The 25,405-nt window shown below is 38.3% G+C and overlaps 1 protein-coding gene across 6 annotated transcripts; it reads left to right on the top strand.

Annotated features, from left to right (window-relative positions):
- The first annotated feature begins 52 nt into the window (after positions 1-52).
- LOC117413319 (lysine-specific histone demethylase 1A) lies at positions 53-23,596 on the top strand. 6 transcript variants are annotated; one of them, XM_058997603.1, is made up of 23 exons: positions 53-167; positions 892-947; positions 3,796-4,113; positions 5,162-5,224; positions 5,839-6,007; positions 7,385-7,512; positions 7,941-8,019; positions 8,394-8,486; positions 8,893-8,999; positions 9,491-9,572; positions 10,422-10,516; positions 11,744-11,761; positions 11,970-12,112; positions 12,273-12,363; positions 12,493-12,627; positions 14,518-14,591; positions 15,028-15,142; positions 15,588-15,720; positions 16,342-16,529; positions 17,965-18,079; positions 19,648-19,775; positions 20,439-20,585; positions 21,112-23,596. In XM_058997603.1, the coding sequence occupies exons 2-23, from the start codon at positions 903-905 to the stop codon at positions 21,295-21,297; spliced, it is 2,652 nt and encodes an 883-aa protein (XP_058853586.1). In that variant the 5' UTR covers positions 53-167; positions 892-902; the 3' UTR covers positions 21,298-23,596. The 6 variants fall into 6 exon arrangements, with proteins under 6 accessions (XP_058853586.1, XP_058853584.1, XP_058853589.1 ...); XM_058997601.1 differs by having other exon boundaries at positions 7,379-7,512; XM_058997602.1 differs by having other exon boundaries at positions 55-167; positions 7,379-7,512; positions 15,031-15,142.
- Positions 23,597-25,405: the final 1,809 nt, after the last annotated feature.

The raw sequence follows: 25,405 nt of genomic DNA, 5'->3' as shown, positions 1-25,405 counted from the left end.
CTCGGTTTGAACGACTGCGACTACAACCAATAGATGCTAGAATTGTCGTTGCTCGGTTGCCGATTGCACCAATAGGATTGAGCCAGAGGTGGAACCACGCAGCTGCTGGATCGACTGGAGGTTTCTCTTTGTGTGTTTATTTCAGATAACTGCGGGATCTCTCAAAGGTAATCTTATTTGAAGTGTTCAGATTTAAGAACAAAGAAATATGTATTTAAAAACGATTTATAAGGTGTGTGTTTTTTTTAATCGACTGTGTTTAAGGTACAATTAATATTAGATGTATGCCATTGTGTGTTGTTACTTGCAATGGTGTCCGTGGTGCGTGTGTTGTAAATTTTGTATCGCATTCTTTGCTACAATACTTGCTACATGCATTCTCTGTAATACTATCAGTTTGGATAATTTTATCCTTTATTGTAGTGGGGTTCTTACTAAACTAATAGGCTTTTGCACTAGTATTATACTACAAAATACATTTGTTATTAGCAGACAGAAGTCCTACCAAGTAGACGCGAGATAGCAGTGTAGCAGAATTGATGTTTTTCACGGTCGGAACTAACAGTAACGTTACGTATATGTATGTGCTTGTACACTTACATCTGTGTTGTTAGCAATACTACTGTGGCAGATGGCTTGAACAATCGCATTCTGTTATTTGGGGGTTTCTTTCACTAGTCTGTGACAACGAAGCAGGACGAGGTTGGTTACGTAATAAAAAAAAAATGAAACACGGCTGCGCAAACGGTAATTTGCATACTTTTAATAAAAGGTGTTAGCAGATTAATGTAGCACAGTAAAAGCGTTACATTTTTAACTGATCATTGTATTTTGTAACCAGGCATGATGTGGTTGATGTACAGTAAATGTGATTCTGTTTTTACTTCTCAGTGAGTGAATGAATGGATATTTCCAGGGCCTCTGAGAAATGGATAAAACCAGACAAGGTTATTATACTAATCATTCTGTATACACTAGCTCATCTACTGCACTTTTAGTTGACTGTTTTGCTTTTTAATTTAATTTTTGTTGCAAAATGTATATTAAATACATTATAGAGCCTCAGATTGTGGATATGCTGTCTGTAGGTCCAAGGGGATGCGAGATCAATAATCTCAGTAGAAACAGTGTCATCATAAGTTGATACTTGAGACTGGAGCAAAACTGACCCACTTGAAAATGTTTAAGACAAAAGCATCGCTAGAAGCTCGTGTCCACCATCGCTTGCATTTGATGATTCCCTTAAAGTGATTTTAACAGCCACTGATTAAACAATGACGTTGTGTCTGATGTGATGTAAATCAAGCCAAGGGCATTGTCAGCCATCTGACTCTACCCAGCTAACACGAACCAGCCTTTAAAATTTATAATGATAGATTATTTTTTGTTCCCCCCCCCCAGCCCCAGTTGGTCCACTTTACTTTAACTGTTTTAATATTTAGCTAACTGTATCTTGGGGAAATGTGAAGTAATAGAAATATATTATTATTTATTTCTTAGCAGACGCCCTTATCCAGGGCAACTTACAATTGTTACAAGATATCACATTATTATTTTTTTATATACAATTACCCATTTATACAGTTGGGTTTTTACTGGAGCAATCTAGGTAAAGTACCTTGCTCAAGGGCACAGCAGCAGTGTCCCCCACCTGGGATTGAACCCACGACCCTCCGGCCAAGAGTCCAGAGCCCTAACCACTACTCCACACTGCTGCCAAATATATGATACAAGGTTTGGTTAGTTTTGCCATATGATTATTATTGCTTCTTCACATTTTCTAATGTGAAATGAAGGTCTAAGAAATATCTACAAACCGTGAGGATGATTGTATTCTGAAGGAGAACAGGTGTTAAGGGTTACTGTCACTCTTGGTGAATGTTTTCCACCCAAATGTTTCAGCTCTTTCAGGCTAACAGTTAATGGTTCTTGTTTTAAAAATACATGTCAACGTTTTTTGTCTTTTAACTAAATTGTCCATCATTAGGACTGCGATTCTGGCACAGTAAATTTCATGGGCGAGATGCAGGAAAAAAAGCAAGAATTCACAGAATGGTCGTCAAATAATGTAGTTTTAGCTACACCAACATACACATGAGCTTTTCAGTAGTGCGCCAAAACCAATTATATAAAGACTATTTCTTTTGACTACTGACAAGTTTAACTGTTACTTGAGTAAAAAATGTAGAGTTTTCCCACAATTTTGAAACCGCATGTTGTAAAGAAAGCCTCTGTCTGTAAACTTCTGTTCTCCAATGCATTTGTACTTCTGTCTTTACACACACGTTTTTGTATTTTAGCTGTCTTTCCTACTGCAGATTCAACAGCTTGTAGCTTCCATTTATGTAAAGCACTTCAATATGTTTTCTTTTGTAATCCACAAGAACATTTTTCACTTCTCTGCTTAGCAGTGATATTGGTGTCGCGATCTTTTCACCCGATTTCACTCCACAAACTTCCATTCTACTCATTTAAACGCTTGCTCACTCAGCTACAAATCTTATTGGCTGATCTACATAGCTACACGTAAATGTTGCGCTCATACGCAACCAAACAATTTACAGATACTCGCAGATTTGTGTTTTCAGTGCGTGACATACTGCCTTATATAAAATAAAGGAAGCGCCTAATCCAATGTGTTTTTACATCCATTTCCAAGATTTCACAGACTTTATTCAAAGTGAGGTGAGGAAACACAGGCCTAATCTTGCGCTGTGCACTGAAGCCCAAAGGGAAGAATTGTGCACTTTAGCCTGTGCAAGAAATTACATATTTGGAAAAAACATCCTTTTAATGGCTGCTGACATTCTAGTGTCCAAAAACAAACAAACCATGTTTCAAAGATGGGACAAAAGTAGACATTACCACTTTACAAACTCCAAAAACTCCCAAGTAGAAGTGAAACATAGTAACTAAACTGCTTTCTATTCCGTTATGTTTCTGTACCTGGGGACTAAAACCAGCCCAGGTGTGGTTCTGTTCCTAGCTTTCCCACGAGGGCAATTTGGGGAGACAGAATAGGAAATTTCAGGTGATATTAATTGCTTTGATTTAAGCTACGAACAACAGTCTATTTGTCTTTAGTGTTACAATACAGTGTAAGGTATTCTGAAAGAAGTTCAAACAAGCCCTGATGTAACGCTTTGCCAGTCTGAAGAAAGTGCATTCTGGAACATAAGATTTGATTAATATTACCCTATTTGCATCTAGAAAAGGAACCACTTTTTAAATTGTTTTATATTTAATTGTGTTCACTCCTCCTGTCATTGTAACTTCCCAACACTTTCATAGTGGACCACCATCACAAAACGCTTTACAAGATAGTGAGGAACAATGCATAGTACATTAAATACAGTAAAATACAAGGCATAGTACATTAAATACAAACAGTTAAAAAACAATGCAAATACATTAAATACAGGCATATTACAATGCAAATACATTAACTACAGACATATTACATTAAATGCAGGGCCAGGATGTGAATTCTAAACATTGTGGATGCGTGTGTCATACAGAATCATTCGAATAAGATGGAGTGAAAAAACGGAAATAGCAATTTATCTTGGTACCTCAACATGATACAATAGGAGTAATTGGATAACAAAAAAAGTTACTAACAGGATTTACAGGAGGTTACTTGAAAAATAAATACATTGTTCATTCTGCTAATAAAAGACTGAAACCTTAGCTAAATAGCTTCTTGGTTGAAAACCCCAAATTGCAAACCATTTATAGTTTTGCATGTATTTAAACTTTACCCTATAAAGGATTTTCTTTTTCTGTTTCCTCCAGGAGAGATCTGTCTCTTCGTTAATGATGCTATCCAGTAAGAAATCAGACCCTGGCTCCTCATCTTCATCTGCCTCCTCTGTGCCAGGAGATGGAGCCCAGGACCTGCAGCTCCAGTCCCAGCCTGGGGCCCTGAGTTCTGTCGCCGGCTCCTCTGAGATTGGGGTGTCTGCGGACCGCACCCCCAGGAAGAAGGAGCGGGCCTCCCCGAGCGGGGACCCCGGTGGGCCTCCTATGCCACACTCCGCCGCCGGGAGCATGGATGGGGGAGCCGCTGACACGGCAGAGGGGCGCAGGACCAGCCGCCGCAAGCGACCAAAAGTAAACATCCTACATCTCCTGTCATTCTCACAAACAAGTGTGGGAATGCTCTAACATAGGGATTGTCCGTGGAGGGATGGAAAATGGAGACTGAGAAATGTTTGCTTACCCCTATTTATATATTAAGCCATGATTGGCACTTAATGCAAAAATGTTGGAGCGTTTCCATCGCATTAGCATGTGCTCAACACTTGAAAATAATGTATTTGCTTCCCTTTACTCAACAACCAAAGTCATTGTAATTTAGTACCTAAGTCCCTTTAATTTAAATGGAACCTCCCCAAATCTAATTACTATTATATTGTCTTTTTTTCCCCTTTTGCATGGGAATAGATCTGTTAAAAAAACAAATCTGTTGACCTCCTCGCATCTATAAAACACACTCTTTGCCTTTTAAAATTGTAGTTTAAAATGTACTGTTATATACACATAGTGTTGTTTAGTCTGTTAATTGATTATAAATGTCCAGAGTCATGTGAAGGCCAGAATACATGGTGCTACATGTAGCTTTCTGCAGAATTCTACAAAATTCTGACGAACCTAAGAGATATTACTTCCTTGGTAAGATGAGTTTCTTTTTTGGTGTAAAACTAATTTTATATCGATTAGCTGAATTGTAACAGGTTATCAGTTGTAACAGACACAGGAAACAGATAACCGCAGAACAGACTTCTTTCTTCGCAAGATAGGACAATATGATCTCCAATAGCCAGCCAATCCCTATCTTCATTTCAGAACCCACTCAAAGCGAAATATGCTTGCATTCAAAAGTCTTCAGTTTTGCAAACAATCACAATTGCCAAGCCTGTCCCTTTCACATGACACAAAACAACTTTTCATCAGTGTTAGTGGCTGTTTCATTTGGAAATATAATTTTTCCTAGTGCTGTCAAGCAATTTGTAGAATGTAGAATTCTACAGCCACATGTTTTTACACAACTTGTTGAGAATTCTGCGAGTTGCATGTAGCACAGTGTTTGCTGGCCTTAAGCCTGGCACAGATCTGCACACATTCAGCATGCATTTTTTCCCCATCTCTTTTTGTGCAGCTTGCAGAGGTTCCAGGGAATCTAAGGGGAGGTTCCAGGAGAACACAGATAAAACGGACCTTGGTATATAAAATAAATTACCTTAATTAGTATTTTAAAATGTGTAACCTACCACAAAACAAACACAATTGTTTATGGGGTGCATTTAGATTGTCAGGTGTAATGGAAACAGATGATCTGGTTTGAGCACAGAATAAGTAGGTGGTTATGAAGCTACTGAAGGCTCTTTGTGGAAAGAGACCTTTTAACACATAAGCCTGCACAGAAGTGGATAGACATAGACAGCGTTAGTTATCTTGCTCCTGGGAGTATAGTTGAATACTGTTTGCAGGCCTGGGGACAAGGTTTACTGTTCCAGTCTCCAGTTTCTTGAACCTTCAGATTTTAAAATAAACTTGCTGTTAAACTGTTTCATTGCTTGGTCTTGTCAGCCTTTCACCCTTTTGTACAGAACGTTGCATATCACAGATAGTAAAGAGTTTCAGTGTGTGGTTAGCCTGTTTTTCCCCCCTCTACTTCTTTAGCAGATCGTTTAGTAACAAACAAGTCTTCTATTCTCCTTGGTTTAAAGCAAGCTTTTTTTTTAAAGGTGTTTTATTAGAATCAAGATGGTTGTGTGTTACCCTGGACCCGAGAACGTGGTTTTAATGAAGCGTTTATTGTGCTTTTTGTTGCAGGTGGAGTATAGAGAAATGGACGAGAGCCTGGCTAACCTCTCTGAAGACGAGTATTATTCAGAAGAAGAGAGGAATGCCAAAGCTGAAAAAGAGAGAAAGCAGGTTCCGCCACCGCCCCCAGCTCCCCCCGTAGAGGAGGAGAACGACAGCGAACCAGAGGAGCCGTCTGGTGAGCATTGCTGCTTCAGTTATATAATTATAGTTGTGTTGCTTTTCCTTTTCAGAGAGTTGTAGGACCACATCTATTAATTAATCGTGCAATAAACAATTGTTATAGCTAGTGATTATTGTATTACTTGTATTGTAACACTTGAATGTATTTGTATTTGCTTGCGATTGTAAGTCGCCCTGGATAAGGGCGTCTGCTAAGAAATAAATAATAATAATAATAATAATAATAATAATAATAACAGTTCCATAAATATCACTGGTCATGCACTTCTATTCATAGAGGTAATGTCATATACCCAGTTAAGAAAGAAACATGATTCCTGATTTAAAAAAAATAAATAAATAAAAACAAATAACTATAAAAACCTTTAAAGCTGGGGTGTTTTAAGCAACAGAAAGCCAAAATGTCCACAGTGACATAATAAAATGAACACCTCCTAGTTCATCCATTTAATTAAAAAATGAAATCATAATAAAAAATACTTGTACGTTGTCTTTGTAAGCATTGTCAACAACAAAGTGATCAATGAGTCAGCATACTGTAGTTTTCCAGTTTGGATTTCTATAATCCTCCAGTTCCCTAAACCAACACTAGAGAGTGCAATTTAATAATAGGATATCGGCATGCTTTAAGCACTGCCTTGGTACTAGACATTAGGAATATCACTTTTGATGCATTGTATTAGGATGAAGCCAATAGCACCAGCTTTATTGATACAGTAGAACCTACATATCTGATTTAATTGGTTCCAGGGGTCCATTAGATATTTGTGAACATGTCTTCAGTTTAAATAATGTGTTGCCACTGTGAAAAGCTCATTTTAACAGAATACTGCTAATTGCAATTGATAAAAAAAAAACAACCTCAACCCTTTTTTGTAATGCTTACAGAATGTATCTATGAATACTGATTACAAAAACTTTTTTTCAGGTTTATACCGCTGTTGGGGTTTTTGTTTTAGTATTTAATTGATAATCCTGTGCAATGTAAGATGTTTATTGTAATATAATATTATAATTTAATGTGAAGCTAAGACAAAAGAAATGAGAGGAGGACCTAGTAAGAGTCAAAGGAAGCCCTCACCCCACAAGTTTGTTGTAGTTGAGCAGAATTGTACAGCTCTAACATCTGAACCTGTGAATCAGCCAGTATTGTGTAACACCAGTTCCAGCAGTACAAAGTCTGTATATAAGTCTGTATATAGATTTGTCAATCTATTAGTGTTGCAATTGTGATTTGTTCTGGGGTGGGGAAACACTGCAACATGGGGGGTATAGGTTAATTCTAAAGCTAATTCCAAAACCAGTGGGGAGAACATGGACCTTTTTGTATTGTGTAAATGTACATTTGTGTGTGTTTCTCTCCTAGGTGTAGAGGGGGCAGCTTTTCAGAGTCGGCTACCCCATGACCGCATGACATCTCAGGAAGCAGCCTGCTTCCCTGACATCATCAGTGGCCCTCAGCAGACACAGAAAGTGTTTTTATACATCAGAAACCGCACAGTAAGTCACTGGAATCCTTAATACAACTGAAACGTCTATTGAAATGCAACAGCTGAAGTGTACTTGCACATGTCTTTGTCCTGCCTCTTCCAACAAGGCTGGCATATAGAAAATGAATATTGCACTGGGGATGCAGAAACTGTTAGGCAGTGATGTTTTAAAGGCTGTGTAGGTGCAGTGTGGCGGAGAGATTGGTGATAAATGCTTTTGTACTTCTGTTTGAACTTTTAATAGAATCAAACCTGATATAAGGTTCTGTACTGTATAGTGGGCCATCTCATTATAGTGACTGCTCTGATGACTTTCCAAGAATATGATGACCACTTTCAGACAGCCACGATAAGCATTGTATTAGCATATGTTTGTCTTATTTGTTTAACTTGTGACTGTAATGGAATATTAATATGTTTTCCTTCATCTTGTTATAGCTGCAGCTGTGGCTGGATAACCCCAAAATACAGCTAACCTTTGAAGCCACCGTCCAGCAGCTGGAAGCACCATACAACAGTGAGTTTTATTTCATTTGTAATCATGGTTTGACATGTTTATGTAGAGCTGCAGCTTAAAAGCTTTTTCCAGGACCAATTGACAATCGGTCTATTCAAACAGAAAACCGTTTGATCTTTTGAACTTTTTTTTTTCCACTGTTAACATACCTCAGGGCATTTTCTTTTGGTAATTAGGGTGTAAAAGTAGCACAAATAATGATATGGGTTACTGTTTGATTTCCAGAAAAAAGTGTCTTCTTTTAAGCTTTATTTTTTTAAGGAGATCAAAGAGTTAAAAAAAAACATTTTTTTAGGGTGGGTTATAGCAATGATCAGTCCATCACATCAACTTAAATGTATTTTCTTTTTTTTTTTTTTTTTTCCCCTCCCAAGGTGATGCAGTGCTTGTCCACAGGATACATAGCTACTTGGAGAGGCATGGGTTAATCAACTTTGGCATTTACAAGCGAGTTAAACCCTTACCAAGTGAGCAACAATGTCTTCTTACATTTTAAAACCATGGTTACAGCTCATTTTAAAGAAGTAACGATTGCCCCTCATCAGCATCTCATTCTCCTGTGTCCCACATGCTTTGCTGTTGGCCTTTCTGTTTCCTTGATGTCATTTTTACTTTCACTCAGTTGAAGTCAGTTTGTCCCGCCTCAGTGGTATACAGTTGCTTTCCTGTTTTCTGGGTACAGGAACCCCACATGAACTTCCTGTTAGACTGAACACAGGAAACTCTGAGGTCCTGTTACCTGTGTGTTTCGGCAGGATAAATCAGCTTCACCCGAGTCGAAGTAAAAATACAAACAGAAATATTGATTAAAACAAGAAATATTTTGAAAAATACATTTTGTTGAAATGTTTCCTAATTTCTGTCTACTTGCAGCTAAGAAGACTGGAAAAGTGATAATAATTGGCTCAGGAGTCTCTGGCCTGGCTGCTGCCCGTCAACTGCAGAGCTTTGGGATGGATGCCACAGTGCTGGAGGCCAGGGTGAGCATCCTTACCAGCAAACAATTTCATACTGAGGGTCCTTTTCAAAGATTTATACTCCAAAGTGCAAACTACTCAAAAAAAAAAAACTGTTTTGAAGTTCCAAAATTAAAACAAAAACAATCTTACTAAAACTGACTTACTAGAAACACCAGTAAAAGGCTTTGAAAACCATCCCAATGTCCTCCAATACAATCGCAAACCTTTTAAATAAGAGAATAATAATAATTAAAAAAAAAAAAAAAAAAAACATTCCTGCATGGAGCATCCTAAAATATTTAAAATTGTACATTCTGTGACTGGGGTAACACACAACACACAACACACAGCAAGGATGGCGTGAAATCCTTCATACCTGGGAAGCATGCACGACTTGGTAAATATGAAAAGTTAAATATGATAAAGTTTTGTCATTTAGAAATGCATATATGTTTGATGCACCAAGCATGGTGGTATAGTAAAATGTAGGTTCTCTGTCTTTCTGTGCACAGGATCGTGTGGGAGGAAGAGTGGCCACTTTCCGCAAGGGGAACTACGTTGCTGATTTGGGAGCCATGGTAGTTACAGGGCTTGGTAAGACTTTTTTTTTAAAGGAATAGTCAGAATTTAGAAGTTTCCTTATGATCACGCAGCTTGGAAGCTTCAAATGATGTAATCCTGTCATTATTGAAACCGTTAACAATCCATGTGGAGGCTTTGGGTCGTGGAACACGTTAAATAGCTCACTCTTTAACAAGAGGGGACTGAAATGGTGGGTGATCTGGAGACTGTAGTAACAAAGCCAATGCCCATTCCAGCATAATGGGGACTGAGATGCAGATTTAAGTACAAGTGGTTGTGATGCAAAGCGATGATTGTCTTAGCAGTGAGCCTTGGGCTATTTCGCCTCCTCACAATGTCCTTGTCTTTTTCACACAGCGCATCCCTGCTGAAGTTTTGTCATATTTGCATGTGGTGGGATTGTCATGCATACGTGTGTTTTATACAGGGAATATGTTGATGGAGTTTAGCTTCCTCAGGTCCACTCTAAATGTGAAAAAACACGATACCCCATTGTTCAGTGATACCAAAATGTTAGTGAACGTACTGTTTTAAATTTCCCTTTCCACGGAAAACTGTAGAACGCCTCTTTAAAACTTTCTTTTTCTTAACCATATACACTTTTGATTTGAAAAAATGAATCCTTCCTCCTACTTGTAAAATTCGTTTTATTTAGAGGCATCAAAGTAAAATGATATAAATTTAAGAAAGCTTTTACAAAACATCTCTTGGCTGCTCAGCATTATGATATCCATGAAATGATTTCCTTCCTGTGCAATGTGGATTTGTTAAATTCCTACAATGTCTAGGTGCTCATGAGTATTAAAAGTAGTAGCAGGTACAGGTTCTGCTTTTTTTTAACATAGTCCTCTGTTTGTGAAGGTGGGAACCCTATGGCTGTCATCAGCAAGCAAGTGAACATGGAGCTGGCTAAGATCAAACAGAAGTGTCCCCTTTATGAAGCAAATGGACAAGCTGTGAGTAAAAATTAACCCTTTGCAGTCCATTTATTAATTGCGCGTCAGGCACGTCAGGTCTAATTAATTTTCACACGCGCAGTTAATTTTAGACGCGCTGTTTAAAAGTATTTTTTTTTTCACAGTCACACGGGTTTAAATGGCCCTGCATATCAACAAAGCACTCACTAGGCATCTCCAGCCCCGCCCCACCCTTTCGTTCGCTATAGCTTTCACCTATGTGAGAAATAAATAATAATAAAAATAATAGTCGTACATACCGATCAATCATCTCCTGATCACTCGTTTTATCACCAAACTCCTCAATAATGCGATCCAAGTCATCATTTTATTACTATAACATCTGAAAAAAGCTCTGCAAATGTCCATGATAGTCTCTGTGCGCTGACGCACTCAGCCAGCTTGTTTACTATGACTGCCCCATTATCTGATACCAGGGCCATGTATGACTATTCATGAGATACGCCTTTTTTTTTTTTTTTCGACTTGTCTCGGCTCCTGTCGCTCCCACTCGGCAATTGAATGGTTTTCTCTGCTTTTTCCGGAGAAAAAACGACTAGAAACCCGTTTTTTGCGTTGCTATAATGATGTCGGACCCAGTCTGACAAAGGACCTGAGAGGAATAATTGCAATGTCGGACCCAGTCCGACAATGGACCGCAAAAGGTTAAGCACTCTACATTTTACATTATAGATCGTAAACAATTCGATCATCTTGATCTTTACAAAATATCTCATTCCACCACCACCACCACTCTTTTTTTGCATACATTGTCATTCTGCAATGCAACACATCATTTTCATGATGATTATGCAACGTGATAGTAGATGCAGGTAATGCTTCAAACCCACTTGGTTTGCAGGTCCATCACCAAGTAAACTGTACTTGGCAATAGCTCCCTGTCATTGATTACAGCAAGGGGTAGCTATAAGGATGGAAATGGGAAATGAGGAGGGATGTGAGGGAATCATGGGGGGAGGGGGGGAAGGGCAGAGTTATTTTTAATTTTTATTTTCTGATTGGTTCAGATAAAGAGATCTAATGAGTGTAGGCGCTGTCCTTTAATTAAACTTCATTAACTGTGTAGTAGCATATATTGGGTGTGGGGGGAAAAAAAAGATTTTTAACCTTTTACTTTTTGATGTGACGGTTCTTATGAAGAGTTGCTCACTTTTCTTTTCTCTTTCTATGTCCACCCTGATGTTTGGAACCTGATTCTTTTTGAAGGGCGAAAGATGCACCAGTGTATGTATACATTCTATAAAAAGCTGAAATCTACATTTGTTGATGTTTGACTAAAATGCCTGACTGCACGAATAAGCCAATTTATAATGTGCTTTCCAAGTACTGAATTTACATGTGACGAAATAGGACGGATGCATTTAAACTGTTAGAAATGCAGGGGCAGACATTTCTCGGTGCTTCCTTACCAAAATCGATGCTTGGATTTCAGGTTCCGAAAGAAAAAGATGAGATGGTGGAGCAGGAGTTCAACCGCCTTCTGGAGGCCACGTCATACCTCAGCCACCAGCTGGACTTCAACTTCCTGAACAGCAAGCCGGTGTCCCTGGGCCAGGCTCTCGAAGTCGTCATCCAGTGAGTCTGCTTTTCAGTGGCAATGCCTATGACCGTTAACACCACATGTTTAAAAGCTGTTAATCGCCTTGGTTCTGGGTAAGCAGCATCCCTACACAAAGCCATGGTGCTTCATTGCAAACCTGAAGGTTATTTTTTCTTTTTTTTACCCCATGTTTAGGTTGCAGGAGAAACATGTGAAGGATGAACAGATTGAACACTGGAAAAAAATTGTGAAAACACAAGAAGAGCTGAAAGAACTTCTAAACAAGGTAAACCTCCAACTGTCCTAAACATGTTAGAAACCTTCATTACATTATCCAGTGTTCACCTGCTTGCATAAATGGCGTTTTACAGACACCTATATATATAATGTATATGTTTTTCTGTATGCTGTGCAGATGGTGGCGACGAAAGAGAAGGTGAAGGAGCTGCATCAGCAGTACAAGGAAGCCTCGGAGGTGAAGCCCCCCAGAGATATCACTGCTGAATTTCTTGTGAAGAGCAAACACAGGGATCTCACAGCACTCTGCAAGGCAAGCACACTTCATTGCTTCAGTAATGCCCTTTTTATCTGACAATGGGGATGCATATATATTGGAAGCTGGTGTATGTCTTATACATTCATTACATTTTTCATAATCTGTGGGTGTATACCTGTCCAACTATCTGTCTTTATGCCACATTTAATAATAATAATAATAATAATAATAATAATAATAATAATAATAATAATCATCATTCTGCATACAACTACTTATCCAATCATAATGAAGCTTGAAAAGTGCATTCTTCAGCACAATGTAGTGAGAGTTTCAGAATCTGGATTATATGTAGCTCCTTGTTTGTCCGTATGTCTTAAGTTTTTACATATAACTAAAGAAGAGCTTGTTCAGTTGTGGATGGATTTGTTTTGGATACTCTTTATCAAAGTTATTGGAAGCATCAGAATATTTGGGCATCTTAAGTATATTCAGCACTTGTCAGCCTAAATCTACTTTGCATTATTTGCTTTGTCATCGATTTCTGGTATTTTACCTCCAATGCTGAAAACTAGATTTTGGCAACCTAAATCTAAAACAATGCAGCACTGACTTACAGGTCACAGAAAAGCCAGTACAGACACACTGATAGGCTGATTAAAACATCGTTGTCATTTGAACAGTAAACAAGAATGTTAACAGTTGTGGAGTATTTTTTTGTAAATGTTATTTGTCTAATGCACACAGGACAGCGAAGGAATAAAAAAAAGCCTATCTACAGAAGGAAGATACGTAGTTTGCGTCACTTGCGTTGTGCAGTAGTTCATTTAAAAGGTTTCTTTTTTTTTTCTCTCCGTACTTGTCCGGTATGCATTGGCCCCTAAAAGAGGTGAATTTCACGGTGACTGTGATTTTAGGTAGACCCCTGTACATAAGTCATGGTGTTTTTACTTTTTCATGTTACCAATAGCTCTAATTTTGGATTTACAGCTGTGAGAGAAATAATGTCATTTTTTAAACTACTTTTACAGCTTTTATCCTAAACAGGCCTTTTAATTCTGTGAGAACAGAGAGAGCTCTGCTGTTTTATAATACTTAAACATGCTTCAAAGTCACTAATACGCTTTTAGCCTTAGAAGATGCATCAGACCACAACCATTTTGCAGCTATACTAAGGTTATGTCTTTAGGAGCATGAGGTCTTGGTTTTAAAGTCAACATTAAAAAAAAAAAAAAAAAAATAGATTTTGTTTCTGTATGTCCTCAGTGTTTTGGTCTGTGTTTTCTTTGGGAGAAGAAAAATGTATTTATTTTTTGGAAACGGTTTAAATCTGCCCAACTTGATTAAATTGTTTGTCCAGCTTTTTTGGGCATCCAACTTTTTCTTTTAGCACACCAATTCTTAAGACAGGATGCTGTTTTTAGAAGTGTAGATGTCTCGACTGATTTCTAGTCATGTCACTCTGTTCTAGAAGTGCAGCTGTTATGACAAGACACTTCTGTCTCCTTCAGTATCTAGTCAACCACTTCAAAGAAACCCCAGGCACCCTTGTAAAAACAGACCAGACCCTCAGATCAGACAGAAGGGAGAGGGCAGAGAATTTTTGTGGTGTCTGTTTTTTGTTTTAAACAGAATGTATCATCCCAAAGAAAACAAGTTTATCTTCAAGGTACAGTCATATAATGGAAGTATTTGGACAATCAAAGACCCATTCATTGCATATGTGCCTTGAATCTCCCTTTTCTTACATGTACGTAAGTGGCTATCCTGGCACTCAGAAACAGATTTAAATATTCTTTGATGCCGGTAATGCGATCTTGAAACTGGCTTAGGTTAACATATTTTTGCAGAGATGGTTATAGGCAGCAGTTGGAATGGAATGAGCAGTATGTAAGTATCTTTCTCTAATGACCTGGCAACACGCTGTCACATATTGTTTCGCAGGAGTATGATGAATTGTCTGAGGCGCAGGTGAAGCTGGAAGAGAAACTACAGGAACTTGAAGCCAATCCCCCCAGGTATTCCACAGTTTTCAGTAATTCAGACAATGCCCTGTGTTCCAATATTAGTCTGTACTTGTTCTTTAGAATGCTTAGACTTCAGAGGCTCCAAACAATTGTTTTTAAAGGGGCTCTTGGGTATAAAAGGGCTTTATTTCTACATGTTCTCAGAACAACATACAGTACCTACGGGTTCCTTCTGTGCCTTACAGCACAAACTCCATTACTCTGTAACCCAAATTCCATTTTGATCCATTACCGGTAATTAGGAATAAAAAATGGAGGCTGAGCCAGACTGTTTGTGGTTTCCAAAAAGTATGCAGAAAATTGTTTCCAAAATGATTTTGTAACATGAAAACACATGCACGACCCTATGTATGGTTAAGACAATGCCATACACCTTTATGTTATTATATGTATACTCTTAAGTTTTTTTATTTTTTGCTTTTTTGAGTAGTGATGTGTACCTCTCATCAAGGGACAGACAGATCTTGGACTGGCATTTTGCTAATCTGGAATTTGCCAATGCCACGCCTCTTTCAACCCTTTCTTTAAAGCACTGGGACCAGGTAAGGCATTCAAAGATTTCTGCTGTTTGATTTGAATTCACCATGTAGGTTACAACATGGAAGTGAATGGTGGGCTCATATTCAGTGCATTTTTAGCACTGTAAAATGAACCATTAAGAGTTAACTGTATGAGTGATAGGGTTATAGTGGAGGTCTATGTTATACGTGTGTTATTTTTCCCTGTTTTTTTTAAAAAAAAAAAAAACGCTCACTCATTTGGTGGGTTTTTGATTGCTATATATTCAGAGCAGCCTGCACAAATCTGATCAAACTATACAGGCAGTTTTTACAAGTTCTACAATAGGTCATGTTTTTAAGTATAATTACAGCTTTTTGTTTTTAACTGAAACTTTAAAAATAAGTTACATTGATATTTTCAGCAGTTGCAAGATGAACTGATCTTATTGTAAGGTTTTAATACAGCTTTATCTGTTTTTGTTTTTAGGATGACGACTTTGAGTTCACAGGCAGTCACTTGACAGTTCGGAACGGATACTCGTGTGTTCCTGTTGCTCTGGCAGAGGGACTGGATATCAAACTGAACACAGCTGTGCGGCAAGTCCGCTACACGTCATCAGGTTGGTATAAGAGAACACAGCAGTTAGTAAGTCCTAGTTGCTGCAGCCTCTGTGGAAGAATCAAAGGATGGGTGAACAATCTAGTAAACAGATGACAATTGCATAGCTGTTGGGTCAAGATCGAGACTTAACATAGAAACTTAATTGGACCAAACACTGAAATCGCTTAAACTGCTAAGCAATGGGATCCTTTTTTATTACTTTATTATAATTTTCTCAATATAGTATTTTCTGTTAATTGGACATTCCCATATTGGGAAAATCTGGTCTGTCAATATCCTGCTTGTATACCCTAATGTTCTTTGATCTCTAGAATCATCTCCTGTATCCCTTAGCATTACTGTAACGATTCCAAACCTGCATTACTGTTCTGTACAAAACCTGGTGCTTTTAGGCTGTGTATTAAAAAAGGGTGTTTAGAAAGTAAGTGTACCACATCAATGATATGGTGCGTTGATGTGGTAAACTTACTTTCTAATCACCCTGTATAATCATTCGTACAGTTGGTTAATGTTGCTATTGCATTCCTGAAAAGCTATAGTTTTGAAATAATAATAAACACTTGAATCCAATGTTAAGGTTTAAAGGAGAGAGCATCTGTGCTCTGTTTGTGTTTTACAGGTTGTGAAGTAATTGCTGTGAATACCCGCTCCACCAGCCAGACCTTCATTTATAAATGTGATGCTGTGCTGTGCACCCTCCCCCTGGGTGTTATGAAGCAGCAGCCTCCTGCCGTGCAGTTTGTACCCCCGCTTCCTGAGTGGAAAACCTCAGCCATCCAGAGAATGGGCTTCGGAAACCTCAACAAAGTACATAACTCTACTAACGCTACTAGCATCTTCACCCAGGGCCCCCCATACCACATGCTTCGTCTTGGAGCTTCCCCCCAGCTGCTCTTGCATTTCAGCATCTCACATAACTTGGATGCACGTCCATTCAACTCAGTTCAATTGTAAAAGAACAGGCAATTCTATGAGACACATACAGGGAATGGGCCAGTAATATCACCCAGAGCACTCTGCTTAGCTTAGTGAAAGTGTTGCAAGCACTGTGTCTACTCCCATGTTTTTTAACAGGGGAATGCATAAATATAAATGCGACTCATTTCACTACATTTTAGCCCATTCGTGTAGAAAGAGGTTTAGGAATATTGTGTTTCCTAATGTAATGATCCTTGCAATCTTTCATAAATGTAGATCACTGCAGGTTATTAGCATGTTCTTTTGTACTCTGTGTGAGTTTGTTTCTAAATTGTGCTGTGCTATACCTGGAGGGAACATTCAAGCTTAAAAGGTGTTCTTAATATTTTTTTTGCATATGTTATGCCCATTCAGTACCAGCATGAAGATGGTGAAATCTGCAGTACGTTCAAAAATGAGAGGGGGGCGGGGGGGAGAAAAGCATATGCCTTTCTAAAACCTAGTTTTAGGATGAAGAAAAAAAATCATTCAAAAACTTAATTGCAAATACTGTGGTTGAAATCATTAAGGGGGAAATGTTCTGCTACTGTAATTCTTAAATAATCTTTGCTTAGTACAGTAAAGAATGGTGCAGAACTGTCACATTTTTCTGCTGCATTGTTTGTGGGCATCATTTAAGGCTGCAGAAAAAATGCTGCAGTATTATGCAAGATGTCACGGGCAGCAGTGTGGAGTAGTGGTTAGGGCTCTGGACTCTTGACCGGAGGGTTGTGGGTTCAATCCCTGGTTGGGGACACTGCTGCTGTACCCTTGAGCAAGGTACTTTACCTAGATTGCTCCAGTAAAAAAAAAAAACCCAGCTGTATAAATGGGTAATTGTATGTAAAAATAATGTGTAAAAAATAATGTGATATCTTGTAACAATTGTAAGTCGCCCTGGATAAGGGCGTCTGCTAAGAAATAAATAATAATAATATAATATGTTACAATATGTGGTTTGGCCAGCAGAGGGGGCAAATGACAATAAAAGAAATCACTTTGATGAAATGATGCCTAAAAGAACCTTCCCTGAAAAACATTTTGACTGTGAGTCTTTGTCAACATTAACAAGAGTGGGGTACTGTAATCCTTGCTTACAGTTTAGTTGTTAGTGTATCATTTTGTTTTATGCTAACCCAATTTGAACAAAAGTTAGGCGTTCTCTTGCTCCTAGAGATTATAATGAAACTGCTGTTGTTCTTTAACTTGTCATTTCTCTTCCTTATAATAAGAATGTGTTGTTAACTGTATAAATCCCTTATGCCATCCCTTGTTCTGACACTAGGTGGTGCTGTGTTTCGACCGTGTCTTCTGGGACCCCAGTGTTAACCTGTTTGGTCATGTGGGGAGCACCACAGCCAGTCGGGGGGAGCTCTTCCTATTCTGGAACCTGTACAAAGGTAAGGGCAGGAACCTGGGCACAAAACCGACACATCTGAGATTCACATTAATCGATATACACCAGAACTTGAGGTATCCCACAATGCTGAGCAGCAGAACAAGTAGCAGGTTTTTAAATGTAAAGTTTTTTGCCATTGAACGCTCTCTATAAATAGCAGATGCATTCATGTAGATGTAAAAATGTAGACCCAGCATGCGCCATGTCTATCTATATGTTGAGGTGGTTTATTTTTGTCCTGCTGTCAGCTTAACAGTAGGTAGAATAAATGAATTTCCTGCCCTATTGTGGCTGTGCTAAAGTAGACTGAGCACTTACTGTGATCAGCACAGTGGAAACTTGCTTCAGGTAATAATGCAGTGAAGTTTTGCATTTCCCAATTCTGCCCCTCTTTAGAAAACACATAAAGGGCCTCTGAGCTTTATTTCCAAGTCAATTAAATAAAGTTGTTGGCTGTGAGCCATATGCATTTTGTTTTCCCCTTTAAACTATCTGCTTGTGGTTTCTAGTGTGTCTATAGTACTGTGTAAAAACATGCCTGAAGGTGCTGAAAGCATGTGTTTTACTTCTGGTAGATTCATTTTAATAGTCATTATTTGTCAGCTAGGGAAACAATCGTTTGTAGCTTAAAATGGAAATAGTTAGTTTAGTCATCTGACCAATTGCATTTCTGCTTTCTTGTGTTTTAAACATGTCTTCCTATTTTTCAATCTTGAAAGGTTAATCAATCTATCCAAAATGACATGATCTTTGTATTGTACACTTTTTGAAAATGTTTAAAAGTGGATATTAAAGTTTACATTCTTGTGAAGGTAATTAACTCATTGGCCAAAATAAGTAAAACAATTTGGAGGTTCTAGGCAGACATCCATTCCAGCCTCACAGTCCCACCGCATTATTGCCTTAAAGTGATACTGAACCGGGTTTAAAAAACAGCACATTACTTTCCTTGGTTTTCTGATTTGTAGCACAGATGAGCCAATCAAAGTGCTGATTCGGGAGAGGAGTCTGGAACCAGTTACATTTTTCTGATTGAACAGGTTGGGTTTTAGCAGCCGATGTTATGAATTGAGAAGACATTTTGACAGGAAGACCCGAAGCATAACTGATGCAAAATGAAAATAGCTAGTGAAGACTGGTTCATGACCAGCGATGTGTTAATAAAAATATCAAAACAAGAGCAATTATGTTGAAAAAGATATTGCAAAAATACATACAACAAAGCAGGAAGCTAGCAATGTGTTGTTTTAAACCATACAGCCTGTCTAGTAACACTTCAGCAGGAGGAAATGGTCTGGCAGTAGTACAGCAATATAACACCTCGCTGGACGAACATGTTATAATTACATTTTTTGCTATTTTAAGAACCGCTCATTAAAATGTGGTACGGGCATTCCTTAGCCCAAGTTCTTGTGTATTTTCAAATCAAGGCCATGGTGAATTACTTTTCTCTGAATTCTGACTTCTGTTTGTTAATGAAGACTGTAAATTGAGAACCACTTACCCACATTTGATAATTTTGCACAGTATTTTTAAATGTATTATAAATACAAATGCCCTCTTTTCCAGCTCCAATCCTACTGGCCCTGATGGCTGGGGAGGCAGCTGGCATTATGGAGAACATCAGTGATGATGTGATTGTGGGGCGCTGCCTGGCAATCCTCAAGGGAATTTTCGGTGGCAGTGCCGTACCACAGGTATGTCAGATTACTGAGTGATTATTCCTGTATGTCCTGGATTATACTATGCACAATTTAGTTCCATTACCCAAGTTGAATGTTCACACAAGCATCCTTTATATAGCAAATGCCAGCACCACCGTATTTTCACTCTCTGCTTTTGCCTGAAGAGCTGGACTCTCTTTCTTTTAAACATATTGTATTGCCGCCTTTGCAATTAAATACGTGACCTACATTGTACCTGAAGCTCCTGCAATTTGACACTTAACAGGTTGTTACATTTTGATTGTATAATATAATTGAAAATTAAAAGCAAACAAAATGCAGCCAAGTTTACTTGTTTTGTATTGTGATTTTGTTTGGTTTCCGTTGCCATGAAAACAATCTGTTGACTGACATGTTTGGAAGTTGTACTCGCATGTTCCCTTTGGCTGTGTGAAAGGGTTATGAAGGTATTATACCGGCATAGATTGCGCAATTTCATGCTGTTTCAATGGGTATTTAAAAAATATATATATTGAAACATCTCTGAGACGGCTCAGTAGCAGCGTGTGTGTGTGAAAGAGGTATTAGATGCATCTTAGTTAAGTTCAAATCTTTAGGGACTCATTCGGTTAATATAAAGAGAGTTATTTGGGAAAGGCTGGAGTTTAACCGGTGAATGTGTGTGTGTCCTTGCAGCCTAAGGAGACAGTAGTGACGCGCTGGCGGGCTGATCCATGGGCCAGAGGCTCCTACTCCTACGTAGCTGCTGGGTCATCTGGGAATGACTATGACTTGATGGCACAACCGATAACACCAGGACCTGCCGTTCCTGGAGCTTCGCAGGTGAGAGATCTGAGCAATTACTGCTCCTACCTTTGTTTATTTGTATACAATGCATCTACGCTTCTCCACTGCAATGTTTAAAACAGTATTAAAACATAAAAACTGAAGCATGCACATTCAAATAAGGTTTAATGATTGTGTGCATCATTGCTAAAACATCTAGATGCAGAATAAAACAGCCAGGTTGAATAGTAAACCTTAAATAGATTTGGAAATAAGATACGTTATAAGCTACTTTAGACAAGGCAGGCCAACATTCCTTCTAATCAGGGTATAAGCCAGCTGGATGTGTTGCACTCTATAATGTCTGTCTAATTCTTTGGTAATGCAGAAGGCTAGAAAAACACATCTCTTTGAAAATCCTGAAGAGTGCTATTGTTTTCTTATCTTGCATTGTTTATTTGACTTACTACCTTTGGTGGAGAATGTTGTACGTTTGAAATGAGAGATACATGTGGGATGACCTGTATTTGTTTTCATACATTTTTGTTGCCTTGTAAATGTCCTGTCCTTGTTTTCTTCCCAGCCGGTTCCCCGCCTGTTCTTTGCCGGTGAGCATACGATTCGTAACTACCCAGCCACTGTCCACGGAGCCCTGCTCAGCGGGCTCAGAGAGGCAGGGCGGATTGCAGACCAGTTCCTGGGAGCCATGTACACGCTGCCACGCCAAGCAACGCCCGGAGTCAACCCCCAACCCTCTCCCAGCATGTAGACCACAGAGGGAGAGCAAATCAATCTGCTCAATACACAAGAACTGAGAGCTCGGCTGGGTTTCTGTCTGTCCTGTGCATTTTTTGTGGTCTCCATTTACACCTTGTTGTGGAACTGGTGCAAGAAACTGGAGATGCACAGTCATCTCAACAGAAAAAAGCTAATGGGGAGCGTCTTGGAGATCCACCGTAATCTCGACAAAAAAGCCGAACAGGGAGCGTCTTGGTGCACAGCAGTCTGAACGCATTCATTCACGTTTTGTTTTTATTATTCAAACTTGGTCCTCGACCGAACCCAAAGTTGTTTTGGGGAGGGGGGGTTACACAAATTCTGAAGATTACCGAGATGGGTTAGGGTCCACTGTAACATTTCACACTAATGTACAAAGTAATAGGGATGTATCAGTCCTCTGCATCCAACCAGATGAATATTACATAAAGATCCATTTGTGGTAGTCCTATTGCTTTGATAACGCCGACAACTGATTCACTGCATTCCTTTGCTGTGGCTAGGTATTTATTAAACAATCGTACTAAACACAAGATCATACTGTCTATGAGATTAGGAAACTTGACGAAGCCAGTATTTATCTGTCTGAAAACAGTAATGAAGACAAGCTGAAATGGTCACATGGCCATTTTAGCCTTTTTTTTTTTTGTATTTGGTGTACAACATGATTACAGTGCTTTGTAAGATTTGATTTGACATTCAATGTAGCAATATCAAACTCTGTTGAAAATGGATGTATTGGCCTATTTCTTTCCTTCTTTGTTTCTCTTTGAATGGAAGTCGAGTTTTGCTCAGTGTCTTATCAATTAAGTTCCTAGGCTAGCCAGTGCCATATGCACTTGTAGCATTATCAGTACTGAAATGTTTTCACTTTGTAGAGCTGCTGTAACCCCATAGTCAATTTTTAGTTTAACAAAGTCACAATTGACCATTTTTCTTCCTAATGGTGTGGGAGGTTTGGGGGCAATTTAAAAAAAAAAAAAAAGAAAGAAATAAATATTAAATACATTTCATGGTTTTATTTTTGTAGGATTTTTTTTTTTTGTGGGAGGATCTACTTTAGTTAGCACATGATTTTCAGTTGTGTTTTGTTTTTTGTTACTACATTCTTTTTTTATATTTTGATGAACGCTCTTGGCTATAAAACAATAAAATAAAAACAAACGGCATCTTGTCTTAATTGCGTAATGGCAAGATAGAAAAGGTGTCCTATTTATGGCTTCAAACGCATTTTTATTATCTCTCATTTGTGCATGTTGTCTGCTACAGTTTTGATGCTGTTTTTGTTTTCCAGAATTGAGACAGCTTCCTATCCTAGTTCATGTCTTGTGTTATTGCTAACGGGACTCCTCATGTACAGGTGGGGTCCTATTACCTGTAACAAAGTGAACTTATACGGCTGGTTTCACAGACCCCATTAGCACTATTCTTGGCTTGCCTAATGTTACTTTAAGTAAGGTAGTCCAAGGTTAGTCCTAATTGGGGTCTGTGGAACCAGCAGGGTAAATGGGGGAGACTTGAGTCAGAATTCTACCCGTTTTACAGTCTTTTAGGACTTAAATACTAAATCTTGCGTAACATTACCATATGATGTGCTTATTTTATTTACTTAAATTCCCTTATAAAGTGCCCACGTATTGTATTATGAGTTATTTAGTTACCTCCAATGTACCTAAATGGAATGTGTTTTCATTTTGATCTGTTAGTCAATTTCCAAGTTACTTTCTGGCAATGCTTCAATATTTCTAGGAATACATTTCATCTAGAGAGTTACCAGAACATTTGTAGTTCTGCCAAAAGTTACCATGGAGAAGGTGGAAATACTGTCTGAAGGCCAGGCTCAGTTAATCATTAGGAGTGGCCAATAGACAATAAAATAAGAAACTAGTGCCATGAGAGAAACGTTTTGAAAAGGAGTGTCCTTGTAGCAGTTGTCTAAATGTATAACTTTTTAGTATTTAATGTTGTCTTATGGTTTAGTTTTTAAATATGTGGATACATGTATTTCAAAATAAGTCAAAATCTGGATGAGATCAGGAAATTATTAAATAAACCTTGGGTATTCCATTTAATTAGAATGGAGCTTTAGAAAGCACACACTGTGGTGGACTGGGCACAGTTCTCCTGTACTGGCTGTTACTGAAGTGTGTTAGTCCACTTCACTCAACACTTGTCTTGTTAGCACTATCTCAAAATACAGTTGATTATTTTAAGGGGATGTGATGCTATTGAAAGTCAACACCATGCTTGCGTTTAGATCAAAAGGCAATAAAGCAAGAGCAACCATTTAACGCTGCAGTGTCCCTCAATTATGTAAAATGTTCGTCCAAAATGATCCTTAGGTGAAATGTGTACTGCATTTAATATCCTGAGGTACCCTCAGAATCCAGACCTTGTTGGATATATCCAGTCTGTTTAAAGGTAATTCCAGCTGCAGAACTCAAATGACAAAGGTGTATAAGACAGGAAAGGTGCCTACAAGTGGCAATCAAAAATGAAATATGTACTGTGTAGTTGTTGCACCTTTAATGGCCATATGGTACATCTCATATGGAGCTAAAATGAGCAAAATATCACAAGGAGGCTTACATACTTTCTGATACATATGGAAAAAAATAGGAGTTGCTTTCTGCAAATATACCCTGCAGCAGTTCCATTGAAGGTGAAGCAACTTCCATTATAAATATTTAATTTTTTGGCTGTCACTTGTAGGCATAATTCCCTTTCTTTTTAGGCTTCTTGTTGCTTAAAATAGCAGAATGGTGTTTTGTATACTGATAACATTTTACAGGAAACACTGCACTATAGAGCTGATATTTTCGACATGGACCTAAAAACAAAAAAAATATGACTGGATAGTAAAACCAGCTTTAAAATCATACGGAGCGGGAGGCCATTGACAGGGCTTATATAAACCCTGATCAGGCCAGGGATCAAAGTGATGCAGCGCGTAATGATGCAGTGCTTTGTTAGCGGTAGTTCTATTTTAATACCAAAGAGCCAGGTGTCTGGGTGCTTTGTTTTGGAGGCTTTAGTGTATAGCAGATGATCACGCTTTAGAAAACTGTCTGAACAGACAGCTTAGTTTAGGGTCTCTTGAACTGAGCACACCTGGAGAAGGCATAATGACTGAGTGTATTAAATAAGGGGATTAAAGTGTAGCCATTGGTTATAAATACTGCATTTGTATTATAGTGCTTAACTTGATGTTTTAAATGGAATTATATAGAGAAAGCTTTGAAGCTTGGTTCAGACCATTGCATTGGTGCCAACAGGATACAAATCATACTATTTATGGAGAATCATACTATTTAAGGGACAACAGTAGAGAATAACAGGGAACACATTTAAAATGTCATTCTTCTATTTGTATTGTATGGTGCTTGCAATCGTTCTTTGTTTTGTTATTTAAATATTGAGTGCTTATCATTGTTCTATAAATCTAACTTTACCTCAACTGAACACATTTTCTTTTTTTTTTTTTTTTAATGTTTAAATATATGATTCGGGTCTGTAGCAGTATGCAGGGCTGCTGTGTGAGTTGGCTTCCAGTTTGTTTCTGGGCTTGTCAGCACACAAATCCATCTCCCAAGAACCTTTGCAACTTCCAATCGCTGTGTCTCCTACTCTCCTGTGACACAGGCAACCAGGAATGCTGAAATACAATATACAGCTTACTAGTGTACGCACATACGGAGTGCCCTCATCATCTCAGAAATATTCAGAGTGTATATAGTTAAGTAGGTGTTTCCTGTAGTATTTTGAAAAATAGGAGATCCCAATTTATCCTTTGCTTGTATTTTGTTTTGCTTCTCTAAGCTACAGACGTGCTTGCAGATGACATTATTTAACTCCTGCTGTTGCTCATATGAACATATTTAAATTACAGCGTGACAGAAGGGCACTAAGACTCGGACATTGCCAGCAATGTGCAATACAGGGTACATTTCGGAAAAATTTAGCAGTTCATATTTTAGTATAGAATTCAGCATGATTGTGGGGTACTGGAGCTTTAATTAATTTGATTTTAATCATTAAATTACAGCCCTTTCTTTTACTGCTTAGTGTGTCCTGTTTAACGCAGATTATTACAGGTATGA

Source organism: Acipenser ruthenus, chromosome 23, assembly GCF_902713425.1.
Source record: "Acipenser ruthenus chromosome 23, fAciRut3.2 maternal haplotype, whole genome shotgun sequence".
Lineage (NCBI taxonomy): Eukaryota > Metazoa > Chordata > Actinopteri > Acipenseriformes > Acipenseridae > Acipenser > Acipenser ruthenus.
Note: the sequence above shows the minus strand (reverse complement) of the source record. Positions and strands in the feature narration are given on the sequence as shown.